Source organism: Anopheles nili, chromosome X (genome assembly GCF_943737925.1).
Source record: "Anopheles nili chromosome X, idAnoNiliSN_F5_01, whole genome shotgun sequence".
NCBI lineage: Eukaryota > Metazoa > Arthropoda > Insecta > Diptera > Culicidae > Anopheles > Anopheles nili.
Window position 1 is genome coordinate 10,824,799 of NC_071293.1, and position 12,023 is coordinate 10,836,821.

The 12,023-nt window shown below is 49.6% G+C and overlaps 1 protein-coding gene across 1 annotated transcript in view; it reads left to right on the forward strand.

The window, feature by feature from the left end:
* Positions 1–276: 276 nt before the first annotated feature.
* The window catches only part of LOC128728961 (telomerase-binding protein EST1A), a 60,882-nt gene continuing 49,135 nt past the window's right edge, over positions 277–12,023 (forward strand). The window contains exons 1-7 of the mRNA XM_053822612.1: positions 277–1,344; positions 1,431–1,579; positions 1,696–1,716; positions 2,199–3,507; positions 3,579–3,689; positions 4,140–4,414; positions 4,498–4,652. Of these exons, the coding sequence (XP_053678587.1) occupies positions 277–1,344; positions 1,431–1,579; positions 1,696–1,716; positions 2,199–3,507; positions 3,579–3,689; positions 4,140–4,414; positions 4,498–4,652 (3,088 nt within the window). The remainder of the gene's footprint in view (positions 1,345–1,430; positions 1,580–1,695; positions 1,717–2,198; positions 3,508–3,578; positions 3,690–4,139; positions 4,415–4,497; positions 4,653–12,023) is intronic.

Here is a 12,023-nt window from a genome sequence, read left to right on the forward strand (position 1 = left end):
CATTATCAAGCATTATTTGCGGAATGGTGAAATAGGTTGGGTTGGAGGGGGTGGGGGAGGGCTAGATTTCCAGCTGATTTTCGAACAACTGCAACCTAATAGGGCAAAAAGCTGATAGATTACGCGCGCGGTAACGTTGTGATGAACCGTGACTGAATATTGTTTTTAAATTTACGCTATGCGGTTTATATTTATTAATTTTTTTATTTTTTATTTCCATCACGTTCGCTTGGCGCTTCCCAACAGCCCGTTATACTGGACTTCAGGGCAGCTAGAATGAAAAATGCGACTGCACCGCCACCAATCGTCGCCGCTGCAGCCGCCGGATCGAGTCGTGGCCCTTCCAGCAAACGTCAGCAACAGCTGTACAGTCCCGGAAGTGGGCCACTTCGCAAGACGGAATCCACTGCAAGCAACCGCTCCCTAAGCTCTGTTCAGTCGGGAGAACCACCTACGCGCAGGGCTGGAGGATCTATGGCCCCGGTAACGCCACCGGAGACCAACCGGAACCATTCGCCGTCAGCCGAACCCCATCAACCGCAAGCGCTCTGGTCGGAAAATGCGCCCGACCAGCGTGCTGCACGTCCTGGCGGAAGTGGCAATCGCCGGCCGGAGGATGGCCGACTTTCGCCGGTAAATAGTAAACCGGTCCATCCAAAGCAGGAATCCGAACCTCGCACGTTGTCAACTCACGCGATCAACCACCACGGGCCACGAGATGCCCGTTCGGAACGTATGGTCCGCGATACGCGCAGCGTTGAACCAAGATTTATGTCCAGCTCGAAGAAACCGCCGATTCCGTCGTTGTCGCATCTCGAGAACCTCCCTCCCCGGCTGCAAAAGAAAACACTTCAGGATCTAGGATTGCCACCCAACTATGTGGAGCTAATGCGCGCTGAGCATCAGGTGATGTCGCATACGCTGCCCAATCGAAGCACGGCACGGCATGTTCGTGGTCGCGTTCGTTACGGTGGTAACGGTGGTGGCTCCGGAATGGGAAGCGGTGGTTATTATTCGAACGCCACGTACGGTGGACGATCCATCGGGGGTCGTCAGGGAGGTGAAGATTATTCGCACCGTCCTCGAAGTCGTTCTTCGGATGTTGGCACCGAGGATGGATACGGTCCACGCAGAAACTTGACCAGCTGGGAGCGCCGAGTTGATACGGGACCAAGCAGCCGGAACTCTAGCTGTGAACGAAAGGACCGACCACGTGGACCTCCGGCAGGTTACAGCGGGGACACAGGCAAAACTGGAAGCCGATACCGGCAATATTCTACCGATAGCAACCGCGGGATAGACGACATGCCCGATGACGAATCTGTGAGCCGAAGGGAATCTTATGTAAGCCACAAGAAATAATTATTTTGATAAGTTATCGTTCGTAAAAGTAAACGAGCCGTTTTTTCTCTCTCTCTCTTACTGTGCAGGACTGGACGGATGAGCAGGATTTTGGAGGCGACGATCAGACGAGTCCCCGTTGGCAAGGGGGTGTGGATTTGGAACTGACTCATCCTCCACCTTCCGGAAAGTCAATGCAATTCGCAGGAAACAATCGCAATCGGCATAGAAACCGAAGGTAAGCTTAGTGGAAAAGGTTTGAGCGTTATTGAAACGCCTAATATGCGTTCGTTTTCAAAAATAACTTTCCTTCTATTGCTAACGTGAATGTTTCCGCAAAAGGCGCGAAAACAGGACCAAGTCGAAACGGCATTCGTAAGTGTAGTGTTTGAAGAAACCATCTTGTTGCTTTTATCTTTTTTCGTTTAATTTAATTTAAAATGAGCTTAAGATTTCATTTAAATAGATTGCTTAAATTTAAATTTTAAAATCGAAACTTAAACATACAATAAGTTTAAGAAAAGCTTAATTGTAAAAAAGTGGATTTTGATTTGTTTTATATGTAATAATTTTGGCAACATTCGTTCGATTTCCGTTCGACTTTAGAGTGGAAACTAAAACTAGTTTCATCTAATACCTTTTGAACACTCGAATTACATATGAAGTAAGTCTAAAAACTGCTAGTCTAGTAAGCTCTGAAGCTAAAAGTAGACAGTCGAGTTTAAGCGACTAGTGGAATTAAACTCCTTTTTATAGTACTTTCAAATGATTAGTTTTTAGTTTGTGATTGTTCGCATCGCCCGGAAGAGTATTATCATCCTTGGGGTTAATTGTGGTTCTGCTTTTCGATCTTTTAGCAACTCCCGCTCGCGAAACGACTATTACGATGAGTTTAAGATGCCGTACCAGCCGCAACGAGGTTCAAACCGGAGCCGGCGCAATTCCCAATCATCTAACGTAAGCCGCGAGAACAGCTCGGAGCGTGCCTATTCGCGCACCGGAGGTTCCCGCCGAGGCGGTGGCACCGGTGGTGGCCACTATCGGGACACCAGCCATGATCGGTACTACGATGGCAATGTCGGAAGCCGCTTCCGGCGGCACTCGCGTGATCGGTATGGAAACCGTAGCCGGGACAGTAGCATGGATTGTGGTCGGGATCCTGATCGGTATCGCGAGGGTGATGCCGGTTCAAGTTGGCGTAGCGGTTCGGAGAGCAATCACGCAGGGTCTGCGCGCACGGAAAAAACGGATCAAGCGATTGCTGAGATGACGAAACAGTTTGAGAGTTCGATTGGCATTCAGAAAGGTCCGGGTGTGCTAGTGATTCCACCACGTGGTGCTTCGACGAGCGCGGATGTTGGCTCAGGTCCGACGAAGTTTCTGTACGATCCGAAGAATCCATCGCAACCCATCGCGGTCACGCAATCGCAATCGCGCTTAGGCGATCAGCCGCACGGCCGGGAAAGCCTCGATCGGGATGAGCGAAAGCAGGATGCTCGCAACCGGCGTCAGAAGGTATCCGGTGGACCGGCCTGGTATGATCCGGATGCGCGTCAAGCACGGTTTTTGCGCCAGCGTGAGCTCGTGTATCAAGTAGCAGACGCAGACGCACAATTGCAAGAGTTGCTCGAGGATAGAAACCTGTTTGATGAGTGGGAGCGATACGTGCAGGTTCGGCAACAGCTACAGCAGCTGCTTGACACGTTCCTGGTGCAGGAAATGCGCTTCGCACAGGACGTCAACCTGGAATATCACTTTTGGAAGCTGCTCTACTACAACATCATTGAGATGTTGCGTAAATTGCTGGCGGAGAGACCGGACGAGCAGAACAAGCAATTCCTGCAGGAACACGCCCTCGATGTGGTAGAAACGGGCACTGCGTACTTCGAACATCTGCTAGCGCTGCTTGAATGTGAGCATCGCTTCAGCTTGGAGCAGTTTATCGGTGCGAACGCGGCCACCAGTGTGAAAGGGCTGCGGTATGCGCTCGCGCTTGTGTCCGCTCAAAAGATCTTTCTCTTTCTGGGTGATCTTGCGCGCTACCGGGAGCAAATCACCGAAGGACACAATTACCGCAAAGCCAAGCAGTGGTATGTGAAAGCCCAGCAGATTCTGCCGAAGAATGGCCGACCTTACAACCAACTGGCGCTGTTGTCCGTTTATGCGGTAATGCACGATGCGATTGCAACGTTTTTCTAACGGTTTGTTTGACATGAAGTTTTGTTTCACATTTTTAGAAACGAAAAATCGATGCCGTCTACTTCTACATGCGCAGTCTAATGTCATCGAATCCGTTCGAATCGGCGCGGGAAAGTTTGATGGATTTGTTTAACGAAACGAAGAAAAAGGTAGTGCACAATTTATTACATTAACTTTTACTTTCATAAATTTTTTCTTTGCTGTTTACCATTTTATCATTACGTTAATCGAAATCTGCTATAATTTGTCCTTTAACATTTCCTTTTCCTCAACTATTTCGTTGCACAGTTTATCTTGCTTTGTTCGTGTGTAGAAAAGTGACAACTTTTCTTTTTCTATCATACTAAAATAGATAACCGATTGTACAAAATTTTATTCCTATTTTCTCTCTTAATGCTCCTCTTTGCTAATCGCTAATGTTGATATCGTGCTAATGGATATTTAAAAGCACAAATTACTGGTGAGTGCTGGTTGTTTGCTTAGTTTAGATGCTCGTATCCATGGACTGTTTCAGCCACTATGTATCACGCTAGAGTTTACTATTTGTTAGTCCTTTCTCGATGCACCACCCTAACAATTTCGCTTGCTATCTTTCACAGTTCGAAAGCAACCAGCGAAAACGCGAGGAAAAACTGCGCGCAAGGCGAAAGGAAAAAGAGCAACGCTTCGACGGTAACCTGCGGCGCGAAATATGGATCCATCCGGAGGGTGGGTCGCGAGTGCACCGTACTGGTCCGCTTCATCCGTTCGTCAGCGGTTCCTCCGGTGACACGAGCGATGAGGAAGAGCTTCGTGGGCTTTGCCCGATCGAGTTGAATAAGCGCTTTATCATCAGCTTCCTGCACGTCCTCGGGAAGCTGATTACCAAGACGGGGTACGAGACATTGACTAGCGATGGGTTTCGAGTACAATGTTCCTAATCTGTTTATGCGTTATGTTCGTACTCCTTATCTGCAGCATGGAATCTTTTGCCCAGTGTGCTCACCAGATGCTGCGCGAGTTCCGGGCCTTGATGCAGTGTGCACCGATTGCCGTCTCCACCTACCGGTTGCTGCAGTTGATGTCCCTTAACATGTTTGCCATCGAGATGACGAAACTCAAAGGTAGGAATAGTTCACGGATGCTTTTTTTTCGTTTATTTTTTAACTCTATTTTTCGATGCTGTTTTATATTAACATTGACAACCGTTATTATATTAACGTTGAACACCGTTTATATTAACGTTGAATAAAATAAACGTTAATATAAACGTGACGTTAATTTCTTAACATTATGTTATTTTTTTACTCCTAAAATTACCCAATGAATCCTAAAGAATGTAGCAATTATCATTTTTATACCATTGTCGGTTATATCTTGTATTTTTTAAGTTATCATAAACAACCTATGATTTCCAAAATACACCCAAAATTTTTAAACATGCGGTTCTCTATGAAAGGAGGGAACATTTCTTCACGTTTTTTAGGAACTTTTCTGCGGACAAATTCCAAATCCAAATCAAAGGGTGCTTATAAAGAGGGTGTACTTTTTGTGGTACTTATCAAATCATACCTTTTCATATTGGAGCGCAAATCATTAAATTTGTGGTATGATTGAATTTTTTAATCATAGCTAATTTTATCATTTCACCTATTTAAGCAATTTTATTTAAACCCCTTTTAAACTGCCTGAAATGTAAAGGGGGTTCTTATAACATATAAAATATGGCATCATTTACTGCTCGTGAACGATTTTGCGTGCGCGATTGCAGGCCGATAACAGAGAAGTGCATTTCTGTTTGATGTTGATTGGAAACAAAAAACAGGGTTAGCTCTCTTCTCTTCTTGTCGCGTCCTTTGACAGCTCTCACCACGGCCAGCAAGATAAGCGGGTACTGCCAGCATCGGAAACAACCGGTACCGCCAGCACAAACGTGACACGCTCAACCGATCGATCAATACCGATCGATCGTGTGGCCCCGTCCCATGCATTTCGTTTGAACCACGGTCAGCCAACAATCCCTTCAACCGTGTCATCAATCAGGTGCGACAGAAACCCTTACGGCCTAGCACGATGACACCGGTCCAACCGACGGCGGAAGCGATTCACTCGTGATCACCTTCTCCATCAACCCGAGCTTTTGCCCCAGGGCCGATAAGGCTACCTCACGATACGACACCGATTGTGGGGTTGGCGTGTTACTTCGTCATAGTACCCTACCCGGCTTACTACACGCAGCTTCTCAGCTCATTGTCGACGGGGTGTTCTTGCTCACCAACCGAATTGAGGTTAGGTTGAGCGACAATGCGCAAACCCATCGGCGGAGGTGACCGAAGGTGAACGTCGCAACCATCTGCACCGATCGATCGGTCACCGTGTCGCGTGATTCCGGTTTGCTGGTTCATGCTGGGAAAACTGCACCCCATGTACGGGTAATACGGGTGATGCGCTCGTTGCGTCGTCACCGGTGAGCCCTTGTCGCAAGGATCCAAGGGTCGGTCGATGAGTGCACTCACAGCCTGATGGATCTTCGATCGCGAGGGTTTTTGACACTGGGAGGACTAGGTCAAGTCGCGCACCGTAAGTGCTGGTCGCGTTTACTTACGACGGTGGTTTGCCGATGAACCTCCACTGATAACGTAGCAGCGTATCAGCGCAGGTCGCGTCCGGTGGCCATCTGGGGCGATTGGCGCATCTGGGCGATTTCTCACGCACCGGGGAGAACGGTTTTTTTTTACATTCGAAAGCACAGGAAAGCCCACCGATCGGTGTGTAATTTGTCACCGTGCGATTAAGATTCGGGATGGCGGACTGGGAAGAGATTAATGCGCGTATTCCTGGCCGTGTTTTGTAGCCGGCAAGAGAGTCGTGTGGTCTCGTTGCTTGGGGGCTCATAATTTATCGCCAACGGTTTCGAGCGGTCTCGCCAGGATTGAGGTCATCCTCGGAGCATCAGGCTTTACCCTTAGGGCATGGCCGCGGGGATGGCCTATATTTTTGGATTTTTCCAAATAATTTCCTGCCCGCTCGTGAGGTGGGGCTGTGCGGCGATGAGAAGCCGATGAGGGAACGCACCAGACGGCCGGCTGTGAGGTCCCGAACCTTAGCCTACGGCGGCGTGGAGCGAAGATCAGTTCCGCGTTTCGCTCCATTGTCATCATAATTATCACGCTAGGCTTTTGTTGGCCCACATTTGTCTTGTCTCATCGTCTCAATCGGCATCCGCGCTGGGTTTTGGAATGCCCGTATCGAATATCCGGCCCGACGACCATCCGGCCCTTTCCACCGGGTCGCGGTATCGAACGGTTTGATTGAGCGCACCCCAGCGTCCATTGATCAAGATTAGGCTTAAATGCTTCGGTTAGCTAAAACTGGCCGCTTTTTTAACTGGCGCTCAAGCTTATCGGGCTGGAGATGAGCTTTCCCGTCGTGAAGCCTGGGTCTTCGTTTATTTGGCCTTGGGGAAAGTGAAGGTTCAGCACCACCGGCAGATCCCCGCCGGCTTCAGTTAGGTCAAGGGCACGTGCCATCGGGGCAGCAGGTAGTTTTGTGGCCCTTTCCCTGCCAACGTCGCTGGTGCTTCGACAAGGGAAGGGTCACACAGGGAGACCCAAAGCCTTGCTTCGTTACCCTACGGTGGATGATTATTTATTTGATCACTAAGCTTTAGGCTACCGGTCTGCGGAAATACCTTTTTGTTTTTCACCATCATTCTGCGGCACGGATTGGCCCGGCTCGGTGGTCCGGGTTTCTTCCCCAGCCCTCACCTTGACCGGACACCGGGAGAAGGAAGCCGCGTGTCACCGCACGTCCGACCCTCAAGGAAGAGGGCAATGTCAAGCCACTGTCAATGTCAATGGCGCAATGTACGGTCCTCGGGTGGTTGTGACCCCTAAAGGTTCGTTGATTGATTATTAGGCAAATTACATTTTCAACGCCACCGAGGGTTCCAATCCGAGGGATGGGGAGAGGGAGGCTTGATTTGTGGTCGCCCCGCTTCGCCTTCCTTCCTTCGCCGTTCAACTCGATTTAATCGGTTCATTTGGCGATGTTACGACGTTAACGACAACGAGGAAGATGTGCTGGCTCGATATAATTAATGCGGTGGGAATATATTGTAATCTTAAGTGTCGTTTTTTTTTTTCTCTTTTCTCAAAACTTCCTGCAAACGATCCCAAAGGTGTTGTGTGTTTTGATCTTTTGACAGCATTCGTCAACGGCGCTGTCATTCGTTCGTGCCGCGTGTCTAATAAGCCGTGACGGGTAACGGCATGTACGAGAGCGTTACATTTGGCGCGAAATTTGCAACCATCCACGCGGTTGCTCTCGCGATTCCCACGCTGACGACCTCCTCGAAGGCCGCAACGTCAGCAAACGGCGCGTAATCGCATAAAATGTCGATCGGACATCGGCTTTGCTAATCAACGCTGCGGAGGATGCGTCGATCGGAAGTACTTTTCGTTTGGCGTGTAAATTCGCAAACGAACGCGCGCTCATTAGGCGACGGCCTCTCTCGTCTGGCTGGGTGCAATTCGCGGGTGTCAGGTTGTCAGGTAGCTCCAGAATTAAATTATGTCACGCGGACTTGAGCTTCGCCGGTTACCGGGACGGTGTCAGCGTCATTAATGAGCATGATCACGATTTCAAACTGACAAGCGGTGTTGGCGCAGGTTATTTCAATTTGTGTTTTTTCGTTTGCAGTTTGCCGCTTACCTTTCGGCCGCGGAAGGCTTTTTGTGTGGCCTTCGATCGTGCTAGGGGGTTTTGTTTGTTTTGCTGCTCGGATCGCACTTCCTTGGTGGAGCGCGGTTTGGTTCCTCCGACATAAACCCTCGCTCGCACACAAACCGCTCCGTTTAGCGTTCGGCTAGGGGCCGGAGGAAGACACCGATTTTCCAACACCGATGAGTCACCCTGTGGCATGAGTTTTCGGTTTCGTGTGCGCGCCAATTTCCGGCCCTTGGGCACGTGGTTCATGGCCGGAAGAAAGGTGGCCACCGCTTCGAAACGAGCCCCGGAAACTTCTCGACCGGTGATCTCGCTGGAATTCTCGACTGTCACGGAACGGACGGACGGTTCCTTCTTCAGACGTTTGTGTTGGATCCACGATCCAACGGCAGCGTTGGGGAACGTTTGAAATTTTGTATTCATCCCCACTCGAGCCTACTCCGTTTGCAGTCGGTTTGTTTTGGGAAGTGCATGACGGGTTTTGTTTCTCATTCAGTGTCTTAGCGTTTCGCTTTACGGCGCGGTCACCATCGAAACGAGACTCGTAGCGTCATCGTCATGATTATCGAGCCACATCCTGGTGATTCCGCGCCGCGCACGAGCCCTATTATGAGTAGCTAATTCCGTCACGGGCGAGTGGCTGGGGCGCGCGTTCTTCTGAAGCACACTTTTTAATTTAAGGCACGAGCTCTGGCGGCCCGGGAAATATGACCGTTTGCGTTCCCGGATGATGGAGGAAAACAAAAATGATGCCCGGATGGTGTTCCGGTGGGGTTGTCGTTTTAGCAGCGAGTTGAAGTATAAATACCCATCGTAAAACAACTCCATAAGCGCGGTTTATTCATCAAACCGCATGCGAAATTCTCTTCGAATTGCAATGAAGCATTGAAGCCAGCAGAAGCGGGTCGAATGGTTTTACTTAGAATGATTAGAGAAAAAAGTGGCGTCGTCTAATGATTCCACTAATGGATGTCCCACGTGGGCACGTGCGTTGGGTGGCATTTTCGTGGCGATGAATTGAATGCTACAACGGCACATGCAGAAAGCGAAGCGAAATGTGCCACACCGAAGGGCGCGCGCGTTCTTTTTACGCAGCATGAGTCGCTTCAAAGTTCGCTCCCTCAGAAGTGGGGGTAAGCGAGAAAAAGCGAGGAGAAAAAAAAGCTGACTAAACCCACCCCAACCCAGAAGTAGAACGGACGAACAAAACACGGAGATAAATGAGATGTCTTATCCGCTCCGAATTGGACGAAGATTGGGTGCCGCCTCCACGTAAATTTAATACCACGTGGCGGGAGGCGATGAAAAGCAGGATTTTTCCCGCGATTCGTCTTACCTATTACAACGGGCGTGCGGTGGCGTCGGCCGTGGATTACAGTGGGCTTCCTTCACCAAAAACCCACACCGGCGAGCGTCCGGAGTTAATTCATCGCATCAGGTTTTGCTCAGTGGCAGCAGGGCGAACCTTCAAATCGATTGCGGTTGATTGAGTGCACGGTAGCTGCCTATCAACGGGCGAGCTTGAAGAATGGACGTCGATATAGGCGTTGGCGTTTTTTCTACTCGCCACCCCCCGAGCTGAACTGCTGCATCGAGATGAAGTTCCGCAGGGAGGCCTTTGTTGTTTAGCTATTTTTGTCGTTTTTTTTGAGCTGTTTTTTGTGTGTATATTTGCTGTTAACTTTTAATTATGACGCTCCACCGGACTGGGCCGAAGTGACGTTATTTCTTTCACCCCCAACTTTGCCGTTGTTCGGGGCCATCTTGCGAAGGGAGATTCTTTGGAGTGGCTGTTTTTTTTTCGCTTCTTCTGGGCTTCATCTGGTCCCGGTTGACCGAATTTTTTAAATTAGTTTTAATGCCCAATACACGTGTCGGGGTTTGGAAGGAAATTCCTTCGATCGATAGGGCGGCGACTGCTGAAGCAATGCTGCAGGAACATCCTCACGGCATTCGGTATCTTCTGATGACGTCTGATGAAGTCAACCGAGCCAATGTTTTCCTTTCTGATCAGTGTTTCTCAACGCATCGATTGCATGGCGCAAGATGGCGCTTGACACACGGCGAAGCGACAGCTCAAGGTTGCGCAATGCGATTTTCTGGGGATTTGGGTTTTGTGCATAATGAATTGGCATCGATTTGCAAATAGCCTCACCACGGGATAAACCGCTCGAGGTAGACCGAGAGAGGCTACTTGTTTAGTGCGATAATTGAGTCCACAAATGTTGCGTGCCGTTCGGCCCAACAGGCGGCATAAAATCGAACTAAAAACCCCCGCTGTTCGGTGTGGTTTGACGCGAAAGGTATGCAACCAGCTGAGCACCAGGCATAAGTACGCACCGGCGGGGGGACTCTTGAGCTGGCGTGTTAAGATGCGCCAATTCTTCTGCACTCTTTCTGCGGCTACTTTTCTGAAGACGCAGCCACCCGGAGCTTGCCTATGGGTGTTGCGCAAATTGTGCCACAATTATTCAACACTCATCCTGCTGCTCGTTGTGCAAGATCCCGAGGTGAATGTGAATCCATCACTCACTAGACGTCAGAATTGGGCTATCGACACATTACTTCGCGATATTTGAGTTTGTAGTATGCTTTCACTTCCTGAGGTGGACATCTCTTGCTGGGGATTTTCCCAAATTTCTTCCTCTAATCGTCCTTCCGCCATCGTTAATACCTGCGCAGAAACCAACAACAGCAAGTGTCAAACGTCACAAACAAAGCGTTCTCTCACTCCAAAGCGTGCCGCAAATGACCACCTTGCTTTATTGTGACACTTTGTCGGATTTATAACCTCACATTTGCCATCCGCCCCGGGGGTTTATTCGATATTGTAATTCGACTTTCTTTCATTCCCCCCCCCCTCCTCCTCTCTATCGGGCCATTCTGAAGCGAGTTGGGATTTGTGATTTCGTGCGCCTTTCTTGGCTTTCCTTTCGCTTGCCTGGACCCTGCCGGGTTGGGTGGGGCCGAGAAGGTGCGGCAGGTGGCCGGCACTTTCTTTATCATCTCCACTTTCATTGTGCGCTCGGGCCGCGTGCATTCCATTCTTGGTTTTGCTTTCCACCGGGCTTTACAATCGCCCATAAACCCATTGTCACGTACACCAGCGGCATCGTCTGGGGCCTCGTTGGCCCTTCGCCACTGTGGTCACCCCTTACACCCACCCTCTCCGGTCCTCTCTCTCTTTCTCTCTCACTCTCCTCCCTCAGGATGGAGGATTGCCCTTTGACAGCGTTCGGTTTCTCTTCGCGATCGGTTCAAATGGCCGTTAAGTCGCGTGATTCGTGACTCGTCTGGCGGCGTGGTTTAGTTTCAGTTTCACTTGTTTCGGTAGGCGTTTTGTGCTTCTTCGGGGCGCGTGTCGTCGGTTCTACGCCGTGCTAATCATAAATGTGCACGTGGCCGCGATCGAGGAAGCCACAAACAAACAAAAAAAAAACAGGTGAAAACAGGCGCTCGGCTTAAAGGAGGGACAGACGAGAGAAAATAAAGAGGCAGACACCATGGAAGGGAAAAGTGAATCGGGAATAAATAAGAAACGAAGCTCTATCTCGCGCATTTGTGGGATGATGGCGGATTGCTGCGGTGACATGCTAAAGGCATGATTGGGTTGAAGTTGTTGTTTTGTTTATGTCCAACGAGCAGGGGAAATTAGAGCAGCTCGCGGTTGAGAATTCGACGTCCGAGTGATGCGTGTGGTGTGACCTAGAAAATTAGTTACACCGACACGCGTGTTTGCTTGTTGTTTTTCGGTTTTACTCTCGTTCTATTTTTTA